The sequence below is a fragment of the Equus caballus genome, chromosome 7 (assembly GCF_041296265.1).
Source record: "Equus caballus isolate H_3958 breed thoroughbred chromosome 7, TB-T2T, whole genome shotgun sequence".
NCBI classification, from domain to species: domain Eukaryota; kingdom Metazoa; phylum Chordata; class Mammalia; order Perissodactyla; family Equidae; genus Equus; species Equus caballus.
In genome coordinates, this window is record NC_091690.1 from 18124189 (window position 1) to 18148764 (window position 24576).

General features: G+C 41.2%; 1 protein-coding gene across 8 annotated transcripts in view; it reads right to left on the bottom strand.

Annotated features, from left to right (window-relative positions):
- The window catches only part of EXPH5 (exophilin 5), a 70294-nt gene that overhangs the window by 30072 nt on the left and 15646 nt on the right, over positions 1-24576 (bottom strand). For 3 of the 8 annotated variants that reach the window (XM_070273581.1, XM_023644752.2, XM_023644754.2), the window contains 2 exons: positions 22349-22646; positions 37-197 (listed from right to left, as the gene is read on the bottom strand). In XM_070273581.1, the coding sequence (XP_070129682.1) occupies positions 37-88 (52 nt within the window). In that variant the 5' untranslated portion in view covers positions 89-197; positions 22349-22646. Of the gene's footprint in view, positions 1-36; positions 198-8404; positions 8539-22348; positions 22647-24576 lie in introns of those variants that run through there. The other 5 variants (XM_005611553.4, XM_001916667.5, XM_070273582.1 and 2 more) reach the window with 3 other exon arrangements.

Genomic DNA, 24576 nt, shown 5'->3' on the forward strand with positions numbered 1-24576 from the left:
AGAAAACAAAAAATTAGATCTAAATCTTTTTCTCACCATTTTCTGCCATCCCCTTCCTTAGCCTGGATGTAAGTGGTTGTTTTAACATTTGGCTAACATCTGTTTCATTGCAAAACTTTTTTCTTTGAATTTCTTCAAACCATTCACCAGTCACTCCTTGAAGCCATCTGATATCCCACTTTGTCTTCTGGAGTTTGCTGAAATAAAACAAAAATATCAATGCACCCTTTACATTCATTCACATCAAGTGCAAACTCACGTGATGGGCTAAACTTTACCTAGTGGAGAAGCTGCATAAACTATAAGTCTAGAAAAAAAACCCTAGCTCTACTCAGAATTTCCTTCTCACTGCTGTGTATATATTTTAGCTGTATTCTTTTAAAGAAGACGACAATCTAAAAGTTTTTGCTAGTAGTTAAAAATAGGTTGGTGAGGACAACCTGGGTTGGGCATTATGCAAACCTGACCTAATAATGCAATTGAATGATAGATCTTTTAATGACATGGAGAAACGAGAATATTCTAGTTCTGATTACTCATTCACTCATTCATCGATTAAATGTTTATTGAGAATGTCCATGTACCAGGCCCTGTGTAGGCAATGAGGATTCAACAGTGAATATAACAGATAGGGTTCTTACTTGCACTTCCAGTGGTCAAAGACAAAAGCTTATATGCAGAAAAGACATTGTTGAATATCATGGTCTTACATAATAGAAGTCTTTAAACACAAAAACACAAAACTCCATGAATGAGCACATGGCTAATCCTCAGTAGTAAGGGACACTCTGAGGTGGACAGGAAGGGCCATCTGAAGCACAAACGTGTCTGCCCCACACCTTCAGAATACCAGAACTGACATTCTATCATTACTTCTCTTTCCTTCTCCCCTGCCCTTTCCTGTTTGTCCTCCTTCAAATGCTGCTCTCAGTCCTTAATTAAACCATTGGTTGTGGGGTTTTTTTGAAATAGATCTTTTTGCTCTATTTCAAAAGGACTCTAGAACTGTTTGGAAATGAGAGGTGCTTTATCCAGAGGGAGACAGCCCTGGACTGACGCAAACAGAGCAGAAAGGAGAGTTTGAAGAATATGATGACAAATCTCATAGAACGGTCAGTTGGGCACAACACTGATGAAAAAGTCAGGCTTGCTGTTGGGTTCCAAGCTTGGAAAGTTCTGATGTTTTGGAAAGAATTTCATATGACTCTGCGGTTGACCTTTATCCAGGGTCCTCTGTGAAGCACAGTGTTAGAGACTTCGTATTACCAAGAAGGTGGTGAGCAAGACAGCTGCAGAATGGCAATTTAGGGGTTAAAGGCAATGACCTGAGACGGTTGCAACTCAGGCTCCTGCTTGGGGCTATGATACTGCCATTTTATAAAATAATCCAGAAGGAAGCCAGAGGCCATCCTGCCCAGACTTGCATTTTGAAAAGCATTAGGCAGCAATCCTCATGTCCTGCCCAGATAGATAATTTGCATTGGTGCCTCCCATTTTGCCATTGCCACCTCTCTGACATCTGGTCACCCCTGTCTCATACTGTCTTAACTCCTGGCTCTTGCTGTCACACCTTCCCTAACAGATTGAGAGACCACAAGTACTTACTTCTAAAGAGTACTAGCTGCCTCCAACTTATTAACAGCTCACTTATTAATGTCCCACATTTGTACATGACCTCCACTTTCTTCAATCCTCCCAAATTATTAGACTCCAACATTCAGCACCGCCCCCCTCCACTTCTCAACACATCCATCTCATTTCAGAGGACAGTCAAGCTACCTGACCCAGGAACTCTCCTAATAAACAGAAGTTGATAAACATAACTTTATTTTTTTTTCTCAAGTCTCAATGTAACACTGACTCTCTTTTAAAATCATCCTACTTCACTTAATTTCACCTCAAGCACTCATTCCACATTTGTATTCATATCCATCACTGCCTGTTTCTTTTCCACCTTCGAGCCAGTGACATCAGAAATCTGTACCTCTATGTGAATACTCATACAGTTTGAATTCTACTCCAAGAAATATATCTTAAAGAAATACCCCCCCAAAATACATTAATTCAACTAAACACTACGCAGTTGCTAAAAATAATTATGCAGGCAATGTAGCATCCTGGGAAAATACGTGTGACATAACATGAAACAGGAAAAACAAAATACAATGTTTTAACTATGATTATAGCTATAGAATGATGCACCCATATGGAGATACTGGGGGGAAAAAATCAAAACACTTGATCTCTTAGAGTAGAGTAAGTATAGGTATCATTTCTGGTTTCAGCTTTTTTATTATGTTTATTCAATAAGTACAATACGTGGGCCAATTTCTTTTTGTTTAATTGTGGATTCTTATTTATATTGTCATTTTTTTCCATTATAATTTTTCTGGTAGAGAGAAAAAATCATTCATATTTTCACAATCCTAACACAGTTACTTTTGCCCTTTTGGTGTGATTTTTCCTCTGCATTTTTCACATGGTTATAATAAAATGTATTCACTACACATTTGTGGAAGGCCTCCTATGGTGTAGATGCAGGGGTACAATGGTGAGCAGAGCAGATACGGTTTCTACCCTAGAGAGCTCACCGTCTAATGGGAGAGACAGATGTGATGAGTCCAATAACAAACTCTTTGCAAGGTAACAAAGAGTGGTATGATTTACTCATTCAGCATATGTTTGAACTCTGGGTAAAGAGCAGTGACCAAGTCAAGTCCTTACCCTCTTGGAAATTACATTCTCCTGGGGTAGGTGTGGGGGCAGCAATGAAAAATTAAACACGTGGTATGAGAGCATATACCAAGAGGATCTGGTCTGAGGCAGCAGCAAAGATTCCCTGAGAAGATGACATATGGCCTGAAGGTTGAAGAATGAAGGATGAGGCAAAGGGGTAGTACGTAGGTGGTTCTGGGAGAGACCTTTCCAGACAGAGGAGTAGCAGCTGTGGAGCAAGAGCCCTTAAGGAAAGAAGTCAGGAACTGAAATGAGGTCCGCCTGGCTGGAGAGTGGAGGTGGAGAAGAGGAAGCAAAGGGGAGAGCAGCGAGGCAGCTGCTAGATCCTGCAGTGTTTAGGGTTGGGTTAAGCAGTTTGGCATCTAGTCCTGGAGCAAGAAGAAAGCATTGATGACTTGGCGGGGGCATGACACATCAGATTTGCATTCTCCGAAGATCATCCAAGACTGAAAAGCTTTTGCATAGAAAAGGAAATCATCAACAAAATGAAAAGGCAACTTACTGAATAGGAGAAAATATTTGCAAATCATAAATCTGATAAGAGTTTAATTACCAAAGTATATAAAGAACTCATGCAACTCAATAGGAAAAAACAAGCAATCTCATTAAAAAATGGGCAGCGGGCCTGAATAGACATTTTTCCAAAGAAGACAGAGATGGCTAACAGGTACATGAAAAGATGCTCAACTTCACTAATTGTCAGGGAAATGCAAATCAAAACCACAATGAGATATCACCTCACACCTGTTAGGATGGCTATTATCAAAAAGACAACAAATACAAGCATTGGTGAGCATGTAAAGAAAGGCAACCCTTGTGCACTGCTAGTGGGAATGTAAATTTGTGCAGCCACTAAGGAAAACAGGATGGAGATTCCTCAGAAAATTAAAAATTGAACTACCATATGATCCAGCAACTCCACTTCTGGGTATTTATCTGAAGAAAATGAAACACTAATTTGAAAAGATATATACACTCCCATTTCACTGCAGCATTATTTGCAATAGCCAAGATATGGAAACAACCTAGGTGTCTACCAATGGATAAATGGATAAAGAAGATGCGGTATATATACACACACAATGGAATACTATTCAGCCATAAAAAAGAATGAAATCTGGCCATTTGTGACAACATGGATGGGCCTTGAGGGTATTATGCTAAGTGAAATAAGTCAGACACAGAAAGACAAACAGTATGATCTTGCTTATATGTGGAATTTAAAAAACAACAACAACAGCAAACCAAGCTCACAGATACACAGAACAGATTGGTAGTAGCCAGAGGTGGGGATTGGGGGATGGGAGAGATGGGTGAAAGGGGTCAAAAGGTACAAACTTCCAGCTAAAAAATTATTAAGTCCTGGGAATGTAAAAGTACAGCATGGTGACTATAGTTAATAACATTGTATATTTGAAAGTTGCTAAGAGAGCAGAACATAAAAGTCCTCATCACAAGAAAAAAAAATTGTAGCTAAGTATGGTGACAGATGTTAACTAGACTTATTGTGGTGGTCATTTCTCAATAATAATCCTCCATAATTATGTCATACACCTGAAACTAATATAATGTTATATATCAATTATGCCTCAATTAAAAAAAAAAAAGATTCATTCTGGCTGCAGGTGGAGAGAAGATTCCAATGGGGAAGAGGAGAGGAGTGAGGATACTTGTAGGGTCTAAGAGAAAGAGGTGTCTACTTGGCCTAGGATGGTGGTGGTACAGTGGAAGAAAAGTAGAAAGTGTTCAGAGCTACTTAATGGGTAAAACTGACCCCCAAGTGTCCACTGAGTGATGCAGTGACTTTGCAGGGTTAGGGATGGAGACATGTCAGGAAAGACTCCTCGATTTCTGTAGAATGGAATAGAAGATGCCATTCATAGAGACAGTGCATATATAATCTTCAAAAAAACAACATTAGGGGCTGACCCCTTGGGCCGAGTGGTTAAGTTCACGTGCTCCCCTTTGCAGCCTGGGGTTCACTGGTTCAGGTCCTGGACACGGACCTAGCACCGCTTGTTAAGCCATGCTGTGGCAGTGCCCCACATAGCAGAAATAGAAGGACCTACAACTAGAATATACAACTATGTACTGGGGGGCTTTGGGGATAAAAAAGAAAAAGGGGAAGATTGGCAACAGATGTTAGCTCAGGGCTAATCCTCCTCACCAAAAAAACACAACATTATATATAAAACACCTTTAACACCACTCGTCTTTGAGCGGTCATTAAATATTTGCATAATACTCAAGCTAGTCTGTTTTCCATAATTTATTTACTATTCCTCTGATGCAGAACACTGCAATTTTCCCTTATAAATATTGCTGTAATGAACATCACTGTGCATTTTGTATTTTTATAGTGCCTCTGACAGACACTGAAGTAGAATTATTGGGTCAAAGAGTCAGTGTTTTTGTGATTGTTTATACACACTACCAAAATGCTTCTCAATATGGCTGTCGCAATATTACTCAGACCAGCAATGTACTAGACTACCATTAGGCCTCCTTGGAAAACTAGATATTATTATTTTGAGTATTTTTATTTTCTGAATTTAATACTTTCAAGGTACCATTTAATAACTGTGGGTGGCTATTTTTCTTTTAAGAATTTTTGTTTTCTTTGCTTAAAAAATGCCGTATTTCTTTGATAAGTAACAAAATTTGAACACTTTACCATATGTCTATTTACTAATTACATTTTGTGTTTTGGCAGTTGTACATTTTATCAATTTATGAATCAATGCCTCAGAGTTTTTCACTAGAATGAGGCATGTTTAATAAAAATATGAACTCATTATTTTTCTTATTTGCGCGAAATATTTCCTCCATGTTTCTGACTTTCATTCTGATTAAATTTTGAATGTTGGGCCATAGAGACCTCATTCTGACTAGGGCTAGAGTAGGTAAAACATAACTAATCTGTAGACGTCCTTATGATAATCCTTGTCTCCTGAAGACAATGAGAAATGAAATGCAGACAGTAGTTACATGCAGATACATGAAAGGGCTAGATTTTAAAGAAATTCAGTGGCTTTTAAAGCAGAAATATTCCAACATTGTCAAAAAGGTGGGTGAACATGTACAGCCAAGAGTCAGAAAATTCAAAGGTAACGTAGTCAAAGGTGGCGTTGTGTTTACCTATTAATAACGAAGTAAAACACAAAGAGTTCTGGCCTTTGAAGTCAGGATAACCAGGAAGGGAAACTATGAATGACATAAAAGTCTAAATTCTCTGGGTACCTGTCACTCACCTCCTAATCTTATACACCCAAGAGTCCTATGTCCTATAGAACAAACATAGTCTGTACATTTGTAATTGATCAAGCTTCTTGTACTAAAAGGAGCACAACAATCGTAAAGTCAGTGGTTTAGACTCATTCATTTACTTAAAAAATAAAATACCAAATTAGTGCAACACTAGCAAAAAAGAAAAAAATCTCAACATAAGAGTAAGGATGCTCTGATAGGTGAAACTTAAAAAGACAGTATTTTAAGTGTCCACTGGCCTCAGTCTGAGAGAGAAGACCTTTGCCTGCAAGTGAAATTCAACCAAGCTCACAGCCAGCCTACCATGCTCTTACTCATCCGCATTGGTTTGTTACATACTCGGCCAGCCATTTGGAGCATACAGCCCACTTTATGCCAATGAGAAGACCCTCAGGGTTACCAATGACACATCTAAATAAATTACAAGTGCATAGTTTGTTTGCTTCATTAGTCCAGCTTGACTCCACATACCACGAGGGACTGTTGTCTACACTTGTAATTTGCTCTACCCCCAGGCTGATTAACTTGACTAAACTAAATCAGGTCTTTTCTTGCCGAGCCGCAGTCCCAGCCCGCTGCTCCAAATCAAAATGCTCTTTCTTCACTCACAGGACTCTCAGTCTGCAGCGTGCTGCCTTCCATTCCATTCTGGCTCCTCCTGAACGAGTCCGTCCTCTGAGGCTCCTCCTCCCAAGTTCAATTTATTTTTCCTTCATTTTCTGTCCTTGAGTAATGAATCCCATCTCACCATCCTTTTTTTTGTCTTCCCCAGCTGTGACCTTTGCTACCCACTTTCTTTGTTCACCTGTATTCTGAGCAGGTCTTTGTCTTCATCTTTATTTTCATGACTGATGAGGGAATACCCACTTAGAATGTGCTTTGCAAAGGATAGCTGTCCCTTTCTCTCCCATTCTTTGGCTCCACTCATCTGCTCCCTGTGAACCAAATCCTGGCCTGTTTTCCAGTTGCTGTGAGATAGTAGAAAGAGCACTCACTGGACAAGGCAGTTTCTAGCTGGGGGATGTTGGCCAAATATTTAAGTTTCTTGGTTTTATTTTCCTCATTTGTAAAAAAAGGTTGATGATGTGCTATATTCTTCACAAAGCAGGCCTCCACGATTCCTCTCATCCCTGAAGGTCCACTCCTTTGCCATGTGACTTCATCACTCCTCCTCCCCCTGGGTTCTGGGCTGGCCTTGTGCTCATTTAGATCAGTGGAAAGTGACAAAGTGTAAGTGTGAGATATCTGAGCCTGGGCTTCAAGAGGCCTGGCAGCTTCTGCCCTCTCCCTCTTGGAATCTTGATACTGCTGTGTAAAGAAGCCCAGGCTAGCCTCCTTGAGGGTGAGATCACATGCAGAGGAAGGGCCCAGCGGAAAGCCATCACCAGCTGCCAGATGCGTGAGTGAAGCCACCTTAGATCATCCCAACGCAGCTGAGCCGCCAGACTACAGCAGTCAAATGAGTGATCCCAGGCGAGATCAGGAGGAGGGCCACCCAGGTGAGCCCAGCCCCAATGGCTGTCCCACAGAATTCAGGACTAACAAATAGAAGCCCTTTTAAGCCTTTGGGACGTTTTGTTACGCATAATTTAAAAACACAGACACAGTTGAGATTGTTTTAAAGATATGTTCTAGTCTAAAACGAACAATCAAGACTCATCGTTCCTACATCAGAATTAAATCACTGAGAAATCTTATAAACCTGAAAAGGGCCTTAAAACATAATCTGGTCAATCTCCCTGTCTTCAGATGAAATAATAACAATAACAAACAACAGCAGATGTTATGTATCAAGTTCCTACCATCTCCCAGGATTTTGAGTCATCGTGCTAATCCTTACAATGCTGCAGATGACCCTGAACTCACACCTTGATTCTAAAGCCCGTGTCTTCCTAACCTGCTGTCTCACTGCCCCTGGGTACTATTAACCCCATTAATAAACAATGCAATTGATATAAGCTCAAAGTGACTTTTGCCAGTTAAAAAGGTGGGAACGATTATTCAAATATGATCGAGGAGAGAGCAGTTAGACAAACGTTGAATGCAAACAAGTTCCCTAAACCAGAAAACGGAATTACAGCTTCCATTTTCCTTTTAGAAAAATCTCAAATATTTCTCAAAATTGTTTCCCTTATCAGCTTCTCTTGCTGAGGGCATCAATTCCTCTTTTCGCTGTTCCCACCTCCCCTTTCATCTCCTTACTCACATTTTTTTCTCCACTTCTCTCACTTCCTTGGCTTTGTATACATATTGTTCTTTTTCAGAGCTGACCTTCCTGCACGAGAGACATCTTATAACACCTTGTTCTGCCTGCCAGGCAGCTAAGCATCCTGATCTATCAACTCTCCACTTGTGGCTTTAAGGACCTCTTGTCACGTATTCCCCGAAGCCCCCACCCTACCCTGGTCCTCCAGGTTCAGTCATCCGTGAACTCCAGAACCAGCTGTTCAATTACACGGAATCCTGTAAAAGTGGATTTGTCGCTTGAACTGTAGATCAAAGCAGCATTAAAGTTTTCCTCCCATGCAAGAACTCAAACACATTTTTATTTCTTATTGCCCAGCAACCACAACACACAGAAAATCACCAATGGCGTGCAAAGGGTGGGGAACTGTATCCCGAGTCAGAGCTTAAATGTTGAGCGAATGTCATCATGGAAGCGGGACTGGTCTGTCCAGGCAACGACCTTTTCAAAACCCTGAAACCCCAAGGAAGCTCACCATCTCAGGAAAGTGCTCCCCCTTTGTTTTGTACCTTCTGGGTACAGATTTCTTATTGCTCATCCTCTAGGGGAAGCTTTAGGACAAGGACCGTGAGTTCTCAGCCAGGAGGAGGCAGGGTAAAGAAGGCACGAGCCCTTGTCCAGGGACCGCACCAGCAGCTTTACAATCCAAGCCTGGCCTCTCCTCTCCTATTGTTCTTCTGAAAAGATGGGTTTTTGAGAGCCTTTAAACCTGACATCAGAGCCTGTTCTGAGGGACGGGCAGGGATTAGAAAAACAAGCAGGTGTATTGAAAAATGTGTTCTTTTGATAATAGTAAAGTTAAACCATAGAGGGAAGTCTGGAGGAAGGGAAGCTCACATAAGGAAAAGTGATAAACTAAAGCAAGCAAGCAACAACCGCAAATAACAACAAACCTTTAGAACTCAGAGTGGCAGCAAAATAATGTCACCAGCTTTCAGCCAAGCTAGATAACAAAGCCCACCTAAACTCCGTGAATGGCTGCGATGGAAACTGCTCAATCCAGGATAAAAGACAAGCTTTTCTATATTCTTTTAAATGGACCATCGTAACCTTCCTGGATGTTTATTCTCACATGACACAAAGTCACAACAGAGGGGAAAATTAAGTAATCTAAGTAACACTAAGGATGTGTAATTGCCATACTGGGTCAGATCACAGCGAGTGATCCTTTACCAATTAGTCACCTTAAAGAAGGTGCTGTGGAAAGACTAGCTGTCCACCCTGAGGTCAAACTTCAAGTTCAAGTGCCAAGTCCTCATGGAGCCATCAGGCCTTTCTGTCTTCCTAGGTTTATCTTCTCTCTTTTTAAATCCATTTATACCTTTTACCCCAACCCCCTGGGAAAGCACACAACGTCACCTCTGTATTTACCAAATTATATTGAGTCACTTGTCATGTACCTGTTTGGCTGTGCCACCAGGCTGTCAGCTTCCTGAGGACAGGTGCTGTGTCTCATTGTCTTGGTATCCCCAGGGCTTAGCATGGCCTCAGACTGTTTGTCGATCAATACATATTTGCTCAACTTTTGGGGGAATGAATGAGTTCTACAAATGTATACCATCATTGTGAAGCAACTCAGTCAATATTTGACAAAAGTGAGAGATGTGATCCTGCACACCATTAAAATCATGTATGTAAAAAGTAATTTTTCCATAGGAATAATACTGGAAAGCTGGTCATAGCTAACATTTATACAGCGCTTACTCAAGGCCAGGCATGATTACATATATTAACTAATTTAATCTTTACAAGAACCCTATAAGGTAGATATTATTCCATTCTACCAATGAGGAAATTGAAATCCTGAGAGGTTATATTAAAGTCAGACTGCCTAGTTTGAATGCTGTCCCTGATCTTTATTAGCCATGTAATTTTAACCTCTTTGTGCCTCAGTTTTCTCATCTGTAAAGTGGGGATAAGAGTAATAATATCTCATGGGGTTTTTGTGAGGATTAATGCAGGTAAGGCTCATACATCTATGGTTAGTACAAATGAAGCACTGAGTAAATGTGATCTGTGAAATGTGCAAGATTGGTGGTAGTGTTGGTGGAGGGAGAGTGGGGAGTAGAAATTGTGCATCACCTCCCCCAACATGACGGAGGTGGATGGTGGGCAGTAAAGAGAATTGCCCTTAGGCTTTGCTTTTTCCTGTAAAGAAACTCAAAACCATCGAGTGTTTAGCTTGGGCCACCTGCTCCTCCTGGACCTCCATGTTGCATGTAAATTAATAGCACGCTTGTGAGAAGACCCAACTTTGCAGTGCAGATTCACAAACACAGCCTAAAGAGCACACTCAAGACAGCAGGGAGCACGTGGGGAAGGCTCGCTGCCGGTCCCCGAGCTGGCCCTCACCCTGCACGAACGCACTGGCTAATGCCAAGGTTTGGGCGCATGTTTGTGAAGAATATTGCACATATTTTAGTAAAGGGTCTAAAAAACATTTACTGTTGTAAATTCTAATAAGGCAAACATACACAAACTGAGAAAAGCTTACACTTTTATTTATCTTCAACCTGGATTCCAGTCTAACTTCAGAAAGTAACTGTTCACTCATTGATTCAGATAGTATTTTCTGAGCGCTTACTATGTGCTAGGCACTGTTCTAGAAGCTTGGAATGCATTAGTCCACAAAAGAGACAGCTCCGAGCCTTCCTGGAGTTTGTGGTCTAGCAAGTGGCAGTATTTCCACAGCCACCTCCTTGGCTCAAACCACCACCATCTCTCACCTGGATGACCTCGGGAGCCCCCTACTTGTCTCCCTGCTTCTGCTCTGGCTCTCCTTCCATCCAGGCTCCACACAGCAGCCACAGTGACATTTTAAAAATGTAAGTTATTTCATGTCACTCCCCTGCTTAAATCTCTCCAGAAGCTTCCAATCATGCTTAGAATTCCAAATTCCATGGTCTTCAAGGCTGACAGCATCTGGTCCTCTGCCTTTTCTACCACTTTCCTCGTACCACTCTCCCATCCACTCAGCACCCGGCCTTCTCTCTGTTCCCACTGGGCTGTGCACTTGCTGTTTCCTCCACCTGGAATGCTCTTCCCTGTTTTGTCACACGGCCATTCCTTTGTACCATTTAGGCATTAGCTAAAATGTAACATCCTTAAAGAGGCCTCCCATGACACTCCAATATAAACTATCCCTTCCCCCAACTACAGTCACTTTTTAGCAATTTACTTGGTTTACTCTTAATCGTCTTATGAAATCATCTCCTTCATTTACTTACTTTTTATTGATTGTCTCTCTTGTGCCCCACTAAAATATAATCCATAAAAGCAAGGACTTCGCCTGCCCTGTTTTCTGGAATGATGTCTGACATAGAGCAAGGGCTCAGTAAGCCCTCAGTGAACAAATGAACACGAATTTGAGAAACTCTTCTCTCTGGACCTGCATTTCTTCATTTGTAAAATGAGGGGTTTGAACTAGATGCTTTCCCACTCTTTACGATTCTAAGGATGCTTTTGCTAATGTTTCAAGGGGTATACTCTAGTACTTAAGAACAGGTTAACAAATCCATATTTAGCTCTGTTTGAGATCTCAGAGATTCCAACTCTGTCGCCCTTAGGCCTCTGCATTTCAGCCTGAAAAGTCCCAATCTTTCACATTGTTCTCATGTGTCAATTACTCCTTCACTCCCTTTGCCCTTTCTTTCTGCCGCTTCTCTCTGGATCTACCACATGATTAAAATGAAACAGCTAGAAAAGGACTTATGATTCCAGATTCAAACTGACCATAACTTTATGGAAGATGAAGATGATATTTTGTGTTGCATCTAGTTCCTTCATCATGCTGCTCAACGTTACGGGAACCTTGCACGCTGTAACAGCATTTCACTCCTTGTGGAGGGATGTGGGTCCAGAATTAAATGTTAAACATACGTTGTGTGACAGCCACTGCACTCGGTGCTTCCACATACATTATCTCATTTAATCACCACAGGTCCCCAGTGAGGTAGGTGTTATACTCATTTTACAGTAAAAGGAATTGAAACCATGAAAGGTGAAAAAACTTGCCTGTGGTTATAAAGTGGTGAGTGAAAGAGCTGGGCTTCTATCCTAGCTTCAGACCCCACTGCCCAGCATGATAACATTTGCCAAGCGAGTACAGTTATTTCCAGGTTATTTCGCAGAGCCTGAATTATTCAACACTTGCTTGTCTCTGCACTTCTTTCCATGCTGGTCATCTCACAACTGGATTGTCAGCTCCCTAAACAGAGTGCCAGACTTTCTGAACACACAGCAAGCAATGACCAGATATTTGTTGAATAACACAACAAATGAACACAGAGAATTAAAAGCTTGAGTTTTTAGCTTTGCTTCCCACTTATTCCTCTTTATACAGATGCTCTGACATCTTCCACTGAAACTGGTAAGGCAAGAGTTAATGCAAGTTGAGTGTCAGGATTGTACAAGTGTAGGGAGGCTGCTCAGAGCTGCAGAATTGGACATAAATGTCTTTTGTAAGGCTGTTGGTAGCACAGCTGCAAAGCAGGTTAGAGCCAATACGTTCTGAGCCATAGATAACGCGTAGGATCTCGGCATCCTGGATTTGTCCATTATATATTCACAGCTTCTTTCTAAAGGAGACTACAACCTAAATTCTGACCACACCCTCTGTACTACTAGTTATATAGAATTAGGTAATAAGACAGAACTGTACTCTTGCATATCTAGTGTATCCCTCCTTCATTTTCATGAATAAGAGTGCAGAGCATGTTTTTTTCTAGTATTCAGGCAATTTAGTGCTAATTCTTATAACATATCCTGCCAGAAAAAACTATAGAAAGAGGAATGGCATCAGAGGATCATAGGCAATTCCACAAGGCTGAAAGAGATGCTCCCATAGTTTCATTCCGGGTCCAGGCAGAAAGTCACAAAACTACGTTGCCTTCACTGTAATTAATACCCACAATTATCTTATTCAACTTAATTCACTCTCTGTATCATGCAAACTTAAAGATCTTAGAAAAGCAACTCAATCCAACGTTCTGGAAGTATCTTTAACTTTAAGGAACTTAGTGTTGCTATATGAGACTCCATCCCCCCAATCCCTACCCACACACACCGACCAAATACCTAAGGCAGGAGGAAAGAAAGATAGCTCTCAAATAGCTATTCAGTCTTTGCTTCAGGACACAGAATGCTGAGAAGATGCCCCGAGGTTTCTTAAATGCTACTGCCATGAATGTACTGGCCCCAGGTTCCCATCAGGACAATGGAGGCTCAGAAAGTCCATGACTTGCAAACCATTATCCACTGCAGGATTCACTGATGGGGTCAAAGAAAGTTTGGTGTGGACATCAGTTAAAACTCATTGGTTTGGATTACAGTTTGTAACACATTTTCAAAAAGAGTTAACCCTTGAAGTAGCCCTTATCCAAATGGTTGCTGCCTTTTCCAAGTCCTCTCTAGCAGGCCTGCCTCACAATGGTCAGCTTGGGTCTCAACTGCTTTTCTCCATCTCCTGACCTGACAAACCAATACTCCACTTTATCAGAAATCACAGCAGAATCACATTCCAAAGGGCTTTACTTGGAACATTTCCTCCTGAATCCCTGTACTAAATGTTGTCATTGGAATACTTACTCTGTGGATCAGTTATTCCAAACATATATAATGTTTTCATGTGATATTATCTCATCCAGAAGAGCTTATTAAGTTTTGTCTTCAGATGTAGTTACATTTATTTACCCAAACATACTCTTAAGAAGCACTTCTAGAATGATTCTGTAACAAAATCAGTACCTGGGTGAAATGAATTCATGCTAGCAGTACAAATGCATGTGTCTACTCCACATTACATAACTTATTTATGGAAACATAACATTTCTGTAAAAGGTATTTTACTGGTAATACTGTTGTTATTTGTTATTATTTGCTGTCATTTTAACTTTCAGATTCTAGTATCTAAATTCTCTTTCTCAAGAACAAACAAAATTTGTGATCATTCTTCACAATGTGTTAAATGCTTTTCCATAAAATCTCAATAGGTCTTTGGAGAAAAGGCAGAAATAAAGCTCTGTTACACAATGAAAATGATAATGTAACATGGAGGTTATTATGAACTTTACATGAATATGTCTCAGTGCATCAAGAATAGGTACAGAATTGTACTCAATCTGTGAACAATCAACCCTGTTCTCAAAAATGAAAAGAAATGTCAATGTAATGAAGCAGTTATGGCAGGTGCATTTTACAGAAGAAAAGTGGAAAGGAAAATAACTGTTTACATGGCATATGTATATGAGTGTGGCCTATTCTTTATTGACGATGACCTTAGATTTTAAAAATCATCATCTATTTAGCTTTGAATCACTTTGGGCTTATTTGCAAAAACATTTGTTTTCTTTCAGTAGGATAAGGTAACGTATGGCACAAAAAAAGAAATCTGGATATCTGATTCCCTCTATCTTTTTGTTTAGTTTTGTTTTAAATCCTTCTATTCTCATCACCAATATCCAAAAACAGGGCTCAATAGTAATGAACTAAGTATGGTTGTAGATCTGTCTGAGAGCTATGGACCACTTTACTAGCACACAGGTGGTCTGGGATGTGTTGGGAGCCTGTCCCACTCACAGCAAAGTGGTCATGGGTAGTTGCTATGCTTTGGGTCATGTGATCCAAAATTTTTTGCATTCCTCATCCTAATCAACTAAACCATGGATTCCTGCTTGATCCAAAGCTAAACGTGAGCCAGAATACTGCGCAGACAATGTGCCCTATTTTGGAGAGTGATTAACAACTTAATCATGTCCTTCCTCTTGGCATGTTTTGAAATCATCATGACAAGTAAGACAAACTAAAGTGACAGAGGCTGAGACATAAAGAGCGAGAAGGCATCAAGCAGCACCAGGAGCAGAAGCCATGAAGCAGAGGAGAATTGCAAGAAGAAAATCAGCTGTGGCAGTGGAAGCCATCAGGGAGAAGCAGAGCAGAGTAGCTGATCCACAAGTCTGGCTGATTCCCAGCCCAGTTGCTTGGTACCAGAACGCTACTGTATTCTGATCACCATTCCAGTTCCCAAGGACTGGCTGTCCAGGGCGAGGTTGTTTCCCATGTTTCCTCACTTCCCCATTGTAGACTTACGATAAAGTGCCACCCATCGCTTGAGGTAAACTAGTGTATGTTCCTTGTCACCTGAAAGAGCATAACCAAAACATCCAGCCAAGCGACATGTAGGAATCTCTTCAAAAGGGAATTCTTCAGCATTGGGACAGGAAATTTCAAATGGCAACAAAACTGACTTTGCTTTGCCATTATACAATTTTTAAGTTCATTTTTTCCTAATTATGAAAATAAGATTACACTCAATACAGAAGACTTGGAAATTACAGAAATATTGAAGAAAAAAATCCACTCATAGTCCCCACAACTAGACATAGTGCTATGTGTGCATACGTCCACCCAACATTTTAAAGCAGGGGTAACAGGATGTTACCCTGAGGCTGTCTCAGTTTTAGCTGAGGCATGAAAACAAGAGATCCCACATATCCAAGTGAATTGTGAGCAGACCAGTCAGGAGAACTTGCTTGGTAGGATTTATAAAAACAAACCAAAAAAAGGCCAAAGCCTTTCCCCATGTTTTCTTCTAGTTTTACAGTTTCCAGTTTTACGTTTAAGTCTTTAACCATTTTGAGTTGATTTTTGTGTATGGTATAAGATAAGGGTCCAATTTCATTCTTTTGCATGTGGATATGCAGTTTTCCCAGCATCATTTGTTGAAAAGACTGTCCTTTTTCCATTGTGTGTTCTTGGCACCCATGTCAAAGATCAGTTGACATATACACATGGACTTACTTCTGGGCTCTCTACTCTGTTCTATTGGTCTGTATATCTGTCTTTATGCCAGTACCATACTGTTTTAATTAGTGTAGCTTTGTAATGTATTTTGAACCCGGGAAATGTGATGTGATTTCATGGATATGACACCAAAAGCACAGGCAACAAAAGCAAAAATAGACAAGTGGGACTATATCAAACTAAAAAGTTTCAACACAGCAAAGGAAACAATCAATAGGGTGAAAAGGCAACCTATGAAATAGGACAAAATATGTGCAAACTATATCTCTGATAAAAAGTTAATTTCCAAAATGTATAAGGAACTCCTGCAACTCAATAGCAAAAAAAGCTAATAACCTGATTTAAAAATAGACTAAGGACTTGAATAGACATTCTCCAAAAAAGGTATACAAATGGCCAATAAATACATGGAAAGATGCTGAATGTCAATAATCATCAGAGAAACCCAAATCAAAACCACAATGAGATATCACCTCACACTTGTTAGGGTGGCTAATATATATATATGTTGTTGGCAAGGATGTAGAGAAATTGGAACCCTTGTACACTGTTAATGGGAATGTAAAATGGTGTAGTTACTACGGAAAACAGTATTCAGGCTCCTCAAAAAATTAAAAATAGAACTACCATGTGATCCAGCAATCCCACTTATGGGTATTTATCTAAAAGAATTGAAATAAAGATCTACAAGAGATATTAACACTCCCACGTACATTGTAGCATTATCACAATGGCCAAGATGTAGAAACAATCTAAACGTCCACCAGTAGATGAATGGATTAAAAAAAAATGCAGTAGATACATACAATGGAATATTATTCAACCATAAAAAGGAAATCCTGCAATATGTGACAACATGGATGAACCCTGAGGATATTATGCTAAGTGAAATAAGCCAGTCAAAAGGACAAATACTACATGATTTCACCTATATGAGGTATCTAAAATAGTCAAACTCACAGAAGCAAAGAACGGAATGGTGGTTGCCCAGGGCTGGGGGAAGGGGGAAATAGGGAGTTGCTAATCAACAGGTATAAAGTAAGTTCTAGAGATCTGCTGTACAACATTGTGCCTACAGATAACAATACTGTATTGTCTACTAAAAAGTCTGTTAAGAGTTTGGTGTTCTTATCACATACACAAAAGCTAAAGCCCTCTTGTTAGGGTTACAAGTCCCCTTACCCACATTAGTCAGAAGAGTAGAGACAGAGGGAGTCCTTCTTTAGAGAGAGGGCCTTCAACAGTACCACTGAAAGAGCTTAATATATGCCCCCTACAGTTTTGGGGAAAGGCTGACTGGTGTCTGACTCCTGCCTGAGAAGTTTAAGTTCGAGAAACTGGGACCAGCCAGCCCAGAGTGAAGGGAGTAAATGGATACTGAAGGGAGATTGCTCAGCTGGCGCTCGGTCCTCACTTCCAGGGTGCATGTTTCCCATGGACAAGGAATGGGCCACAGGAGGGCTGGGGAGGTGTGGGGCTCTCTTAGCTCATGTCCACGAGAGCTGGCTCAGGAGGTGAAGAGACCTTAGCAGGAAGAGGCTTTGGGTGAATTACTGGATCCCTAGGGACATGGAGGGGTTGGCAGAGAGCAGGGGAGGGCATGTCATCACACCAAGAGAGCTGCAGGAGAAGAGAGCCTGAAAACCCCACAAGAGCACACAAGAAAAAGGCAAACCAAACATCTGCCCAACCCAGAGAGTGTGAAGCCACCTACAGCCACCCTACGGCCATCCCAGTGAAGCAAGAACTTTTCAGCATACATCCCCCATCCCCACCCAAACTCCTACCTCTCCTCCCATCCCCCTTCCACTTCAACCGTGGAACTGTCAACAACCACCATGGAGAGGATGGAAAGGTAGAGGCTTACAGGGAAGGGAGGATCAAATCCCTCCTCACTGTCAGAGGCTTCTCCCCACAGCAAGTCGTGGTTGTGCCAGCGAAACGGCTGCTGCTCTGAATGAAAATGGAACTAATCGGGGACTGGACAATCTAATTATCACACTGAAGTGAGACGGAGCTTTGCATCTTCTAGTGACCCAAGGACTTTTATTATTTAAGAGTGAGCAGGAAAGTCATGAGACTGCTCACGTTTTTATCCAGTGGCATTTACAGGCAAAACTGAAGATGCTTTCTGATTATATTCCACGAGTCCTGCTTGCTCAACACGCCAGTTATACACATAAGCTGTTTTTTTTCTGGTGAGGAAGATTGGCCCTGAGCTAACGTCTGAGCCCATCTTCCTCTATTTTGTATGTGGGCCACTACCACAAGCATAACTTGATGAGCAGTGTGTAGGTCGGTGCCTGGGATCTGAACCTGCAAACCCTGGGCCGCCGAAGTGGAGTGCAAGAACTTAACCACTATGCCACTGGGCTGGCCCCAGTGTATGCATTTTAAAAAAATGTTTTTACACTATAAATGCTGTTTTGCAGCCATTTCCCACTTAGCATTATGTTAAGGATGCTGTTACATCAATATTCCTTTACCTTGTATCTTTGTACTGTAGTATATGTATCCACTCCCTTATCACTAGATATATGTGTTGTTTCTAATTTTTCACAGCCATAATGTTAAAATGAACATAGTTCAAACCTAACATTGTACACATCTCTGATTAATTTCTTAGGATAAATTTCCTCAAAATAGAATTTCCAGGTCAAAGGATGAACACGTTTTAATGACATGAAATACATTACCAAACTGCTCTGGAGAAAGGTTATATCAAATTTTTCTCCAACTAGCAGATTGTATACAAGGGCCAATTTTCCCACGTCCTTGCTAACATTAGTTATTACTGTTCTTATTAATCTTTGCTAATCTGATATCTATTAGCAAAAAAAAAATGGTTTTCAGTTTTTAAAAATTTCTTTGATTACTGAAGAGGTTGAACATTATTTCATATGTTTATTGGATAAGTGTTATTTTTTATGACTTAACTGCTCAACACCTTTGCTTATGATTTTAATTCAGGCACTACTGAAAATATTGGTTCTTTGAAGCTAAGGCAAAGGACCAAAAGGATGGCAGAGTTGGGAATTCTTCGTATATGCTTCACAGTGTAGCTCACAGAGCAGTCTGTGTATTACTAACCGGGGCTCAGATTGGCCACTACAACTGGCCGGGCCACGTGTTGTCTTCAGTGCACCTAATTTTCTCAGTTGTTTGTCTCCTATAGCTCTTGCCTCTGTTCAGGTTGCAATGATAAGTACAAAGAGAGGTATAATGTGGCTCATCCACACAGTCACTATTGTCAGAGACGGTCTCTAGCACTATCTTCTTTTCCCAGCCAATCGCCCCAGACTGGCATGGTTGCATAAAGTTACTGTCTGAGCTTATGTGAGCGTACCGGGACCGGATGGTGGCGGCAACCAGATGATGGTTTCTAATCCTTTGTTACTTGGGCTGATCAAATAACATCTGTGTGTCTGATTTTCTTCATCTGTAAAACTCAATTCTTCATGACCAGACCTCCTGCTTACCATCTGGACTTGTTTCCTATATCCTCTCATTTAAACCCTAAGTGCCAACCATTCCAAACTCTTTGCCATGTTCTCTGGGCCTTTTTCCAAGTTTCTTATCTGCTTGCAATGCCCTTCCTTACACGTTCTTTGGGTGATGATCTAACTCAGTACTGGCACTTAGGCAAAAGATTGAAAAATGCTTTTTGAGGGAAAAAAATGAATTCAATTAAACTAAAATGAGCATTTAAATTTGTCAGGACGATTTGAAGAAATTTAAGGAACATTAAAGAAAATTAAAGAAATTTGTAGGAAATTTAAGATCTAACAGTGGGAAAAGATATGTACAAAATAGCTGTGATACAACACATGACATGATAGATCATTAAAAGAAAAACAGTTTCTGTACTCACAACATTTCTGATTAACCACCCGAAGTTAGTGCAGCCCACACAGGTTGAGGGCTCCGTCCCACAAAATTGACCCCACTTTAGACACCAATCTCCAGTCCAGGTCTCCAGCACCTGTGACTGACTAGCTATAAATTGCAGGTTCCCACAACCCCCTCTCTAGGTTTGATAATTTACTAGAACAGCTCACAGAACCCAGGCAAATAGTTTACTTACTATTACCAATTTATTACAAAAGATATTTTAAAGGATATACGTGAACAGCCAGATGAAGAGATACATAGGACAAGATCCAGAAGGGTCTTGAGCACAGGAGGTTCTGTCCCTATGGAGTTTGGGTTATGCCACCTTCGTGGTTCATGGATTCATTCTTGTTCACCAACCCAGAAGCTCTCTGAACTTCGTTCTTTAGAGTTTTTATGGAGGCTTCGTTATGCAGGCATAATTAATTAAGTCATTGGTCATTGGTAATTTAAGTCCATCTCCAGCCTCTGGATGCCCTCCCCAGAGGTCAGAGGATGGGGCTAAAAGCTCCAACCCTCTAATCACATGGTTGGTTCCTCTGTCTACCAGTCCCCATTCTCCAAGAGTCACCTCATTAGCATAAACTCAGGTATAGTTGAAAGGAGTTCATTGTTAATAACAAAAGACATTCCTTTTAGCCCCCGCCACTCAAGAAATTTCAAGGATATAAGAAGCTCTGTGCCAGGAACAGGAGACAAAGACTAAATACATATATATATATATATATATATATATATATATTTCTTATTATATCACAATCCTTAGAAAACCAAGACTCTTGCTTTGGGATCATAAAGAAGGATAAAATTAATTCTGGCTAAGGGCTGGGAAAGCGTTCACAAAGATGGGGCTTAAAGCACAAGTAGAAGTAGAGTTACTGGGGTATAAGCCCCATTGGGGTAGAGTCTGAACCCACCACTATTCCTCACTAGTGATGCCTGTTCCCCAGTGAATGATCTAATGATGTGGATAGTAGATATGTGTGTGTGTGTGTGTGTGTACGTGTGTGTGTGTAGGGGGGATGAGTGAAGGCCATCATCGACAAAGTAATCTGAGCAAAGGAAGTAGGAGAGTGAATGACTTAGTTTTGCTTGTTTATGTGAAGTGGTCGTAGGAAGTTTTTATTTGCAGGTCTTGGATCAAGAGAAAAAAATTTAAATTTACTCACTGAGGTCAACCATTATCTATTAATATTTTCATTAACGTCATGTGTCATTGGGCTATAAATAAGAATCCCAGAAACTCTGAAATTCTCTCAATTTCTTGGTAGACACACAGGAGAAAGTTCAATACTAAGACCATGCAAGACTTCTATGCTCTCATGTAAAGAACAGGGCTTGGAGGGGGAGCTAAAGATTTCTTACTGTGGCCTCATGCCTGTCACTCATTCACACAAACACCATCACACTGGATGATTGTGCCCTGATTCAGTCGATTCAACTGAAAGCCTCAGATATGAAGAAAGGTGCCACATAACCCTGTAACACACGGTTAACTTCTAGTTTATCAGAAATCATTTTGTGCTGCTCTGCTCCTTATCACGTACAGAAAAAACCCAAAACAAACAAGAATAGTTAACCTAAATCTTATTTTTATGTGCAAGGTTGTTAAAAATTAGTGAACATTTAGTAGAATTTACTGAAGGTGAACAGATCTCTGGGAGGGGGAGGAACAGAATTCAGGTGGGATGGAATGTTCCAGCAAGCCAGCAGTTACCCACAATAAACAAACACTAAGACCTTAGTTTCTAATATTGACATGAATCACCTTTCAGAATCGAAAATTTACATATTCCAACTACTAATTAAAGTTTAATTGTGTGTTATGTAGATTGGTTCAATGGAAACGTTATCAAGTCGTAATTGGAAGTGATTCTTCCACTTAGCCACATTCAACCACACTTCCAGGCCAGCCTCTTCACGAAGGATTTCCTAATTACTTCAGCTCCCATCCATCTTCCTCCCACTCCAAAATCCTACCATCTGTGCCACCCATTAGACACTTAGTCATGTGCAGTCTTATAACATTATTTAAGTTTTCATGCCCTGTCCACCCAAATAGATGATAAATTTCTTGGGGTCTACACTTTCCATTTACCATAGCAGATTGCATAGCCCATACAAATAGTAGGTCCTCAAAATTTTTGTCAAGGATCTATTACCTTAATAAAAATGAAAATATCACTAATCTTGAGCCCCAAAGATATTGGGATTTATTTAAGTAAACCCCCATCATGACAAATTTGGGAAGGGGTATCTTTTTCCTTTATCATCATGCCTGCTGAAGATACCATTCTCAGCCTTGCTGCTTTGAATGCAGAGGTGTGTGTTCAATGTATTCAAGCAAATTCTGGAATACCAGGTCCAAATCATCTGTCAGGGGCTTCACTCTAGTGCGCAGCAGCTTACCTGGTAGGTGTTGGGAAGCACGAGGTAGAAGGATGGCTTTGTCTCTCTCTTCAGTGACTTGTGGTAAGCTTCAAAACCAAGATCTCCAGTGCCCCAGGCTGGTGGGCAGAGCACTTGGAAGAGAGGGGATCCCCCACTTGCTGAAGGTGAAATACACTTCTGCTGACCCCGTCCTGAAGAGAAGGGTGCTGCTGAGAAGCCAGCTTGCTGCTTCTTCATGGAGGAAACAGCCGCTTGAAATGAAATGTCTCGATTTTTTTGGATGTTTCAATGATCAGTTGCCCTTAACTATTTTCGCCTACAATGAGAGAGAGAGAGATAGCTCCTGGCAGAAGTCCACAGCTGAGAGGGAGGAAATGAAAGCAACTACAGTTTCCTCCGGCTGGCTGGGCACCTGCTGTCAGGCAGACTGTTGGTCTCAGCGTGCCCATGTGGTGGTTCTGTGGGCCAATCGGTCCCCTCCTCTACTGTCAAGTGGCTGCTTTCAGCTTCTCCCCAGAAGTCCTTGACCAGGCCATCTGGAGCTCAGGAACAAGTTCCAATCTCCTTTGCCAGAATTCTGCTTTGAAATTTGCCCACTCCTCCCTTCACCCTAATCCTGGTCACAGGCCTAAAACTTGACCTTATTGCTAAGAGATAATTTACATCAAGAGATAATGTATCTAAATGTTTAAAAGCTGACAGAGGAATTGATGTCCTTTAATATCAGTACATTATCTCACCCTGGACTCACAAAGTGTAGAGTCCACTTGGATCCACCAGTTTCAGTGTAAACAGTAAGTCAAATGCCAAAAACATCAGAGCCAGAAGCCTGAGTTCATGTGAACGCTCCTTCCCCCTCCTCCTCCAGGTGATCAGCCACCAAGTCCTGCTAATTGAACTTCCCAAATATTTCCTGAATCTGTCCCCTTCTCTTCATCCCAGTCAAAGCCTCTAAACATATTGTCTTCTGAGCCAAGCTTCACCGTCACCCAGAGCCATCCACTCAAGAAGCAAATTTGATGTTGTCACTCTGTTGTGCTAAGCATTTCAATGGCTCCTCCTCACCTCCAGTTTTCACCAGGCCCTCTCTTGCCAGTCACTGGCTCTCACTTTGTATCCCAGTGATGGTGCCTGCACCTCCACCATAGTCTTCCACTTGTTGAGCCTTACCTATTGCTGTTCACTCGATTTGGAATGCCCTTCCCACCTTTATTCACCCCTCACCTCCTTCAAGACTCAGTTCAGGCACCATCTCCTCCAGCAAGTCTTTCCTGAGACCTGACATAGGGTTAAATGACCTCTGTGCCCCTGTGCATAACTATCTTATCATCTGCTGCGTCATCATGAATATACTGTTTTCAGATCTGTCTCCCTCATGACATTGAGAGATCGGAGAGAGCATTTTGTGTCTCTGGTACTAGGTTCATAGCAGGATCTCAAATATATCTGTAAAAGAAATGAGTGTTTGCTGCTCAACAAAAGTGTTGTTGAATCATGATACGGAAAAAAAAATAATAATCTATCCTATGGGGCTCTCCCTCTAGAGAGGAACACAGAGGTACCCAGACCTCTGACCTCCAGCTGTGAGGTATGGTGAGGAGGGTCCTGAGGCAGCCACAGGTTCCAAGGACAATTGCCTTTTTGCTGCAGATGGAGGAGCTCGTCATATCTGGAAGCTCCCAGAGAAAGAGCTGAAATTGCAATGCTACTCCCAACACTTCATTTTGACAGTTGACTGACCTACAATAAAAATTCCTGATGACTGTCTGCCTCCCAGGAAGGCAGGCAGATCCAAGCCAAAGGAGTAGCGGGGACCTGGCTCACCTCCCCAAGAGACCCAGGTCCCTGGAGGTGTAGAATCGCCCATTTTTTAGGGATGACCGTGAGTCTAACACCTGTGAGTGCCTATGGCACCTCAGAGATGAAGCTCAGGTGAGCTGAGTACAGAAAAGCATTTTTATCACTTTAAGGATAAAACTATAACTCTTGTTTTGAGCACTGTTTGGAAACTGTGGCATTTACAACACTTGTTAATTGGTTTTTAGACACATGCAAATTATTTATAATAAAGAATTTACATTCATGTATCGTTTTGTTCCCGTGAACTCTCCTTAAGGATCTGGGAGGCCCAGAACAAGGTGTTAAAGAGTTGACACAGGGGGAAGCGAAAAAAGCTGGGGGAGAAGCTGAGCCAGTGCTCAGTGGAACTGGGTGTACAAGTGCTAAAGCAGGCTGGGCGAGGGTGG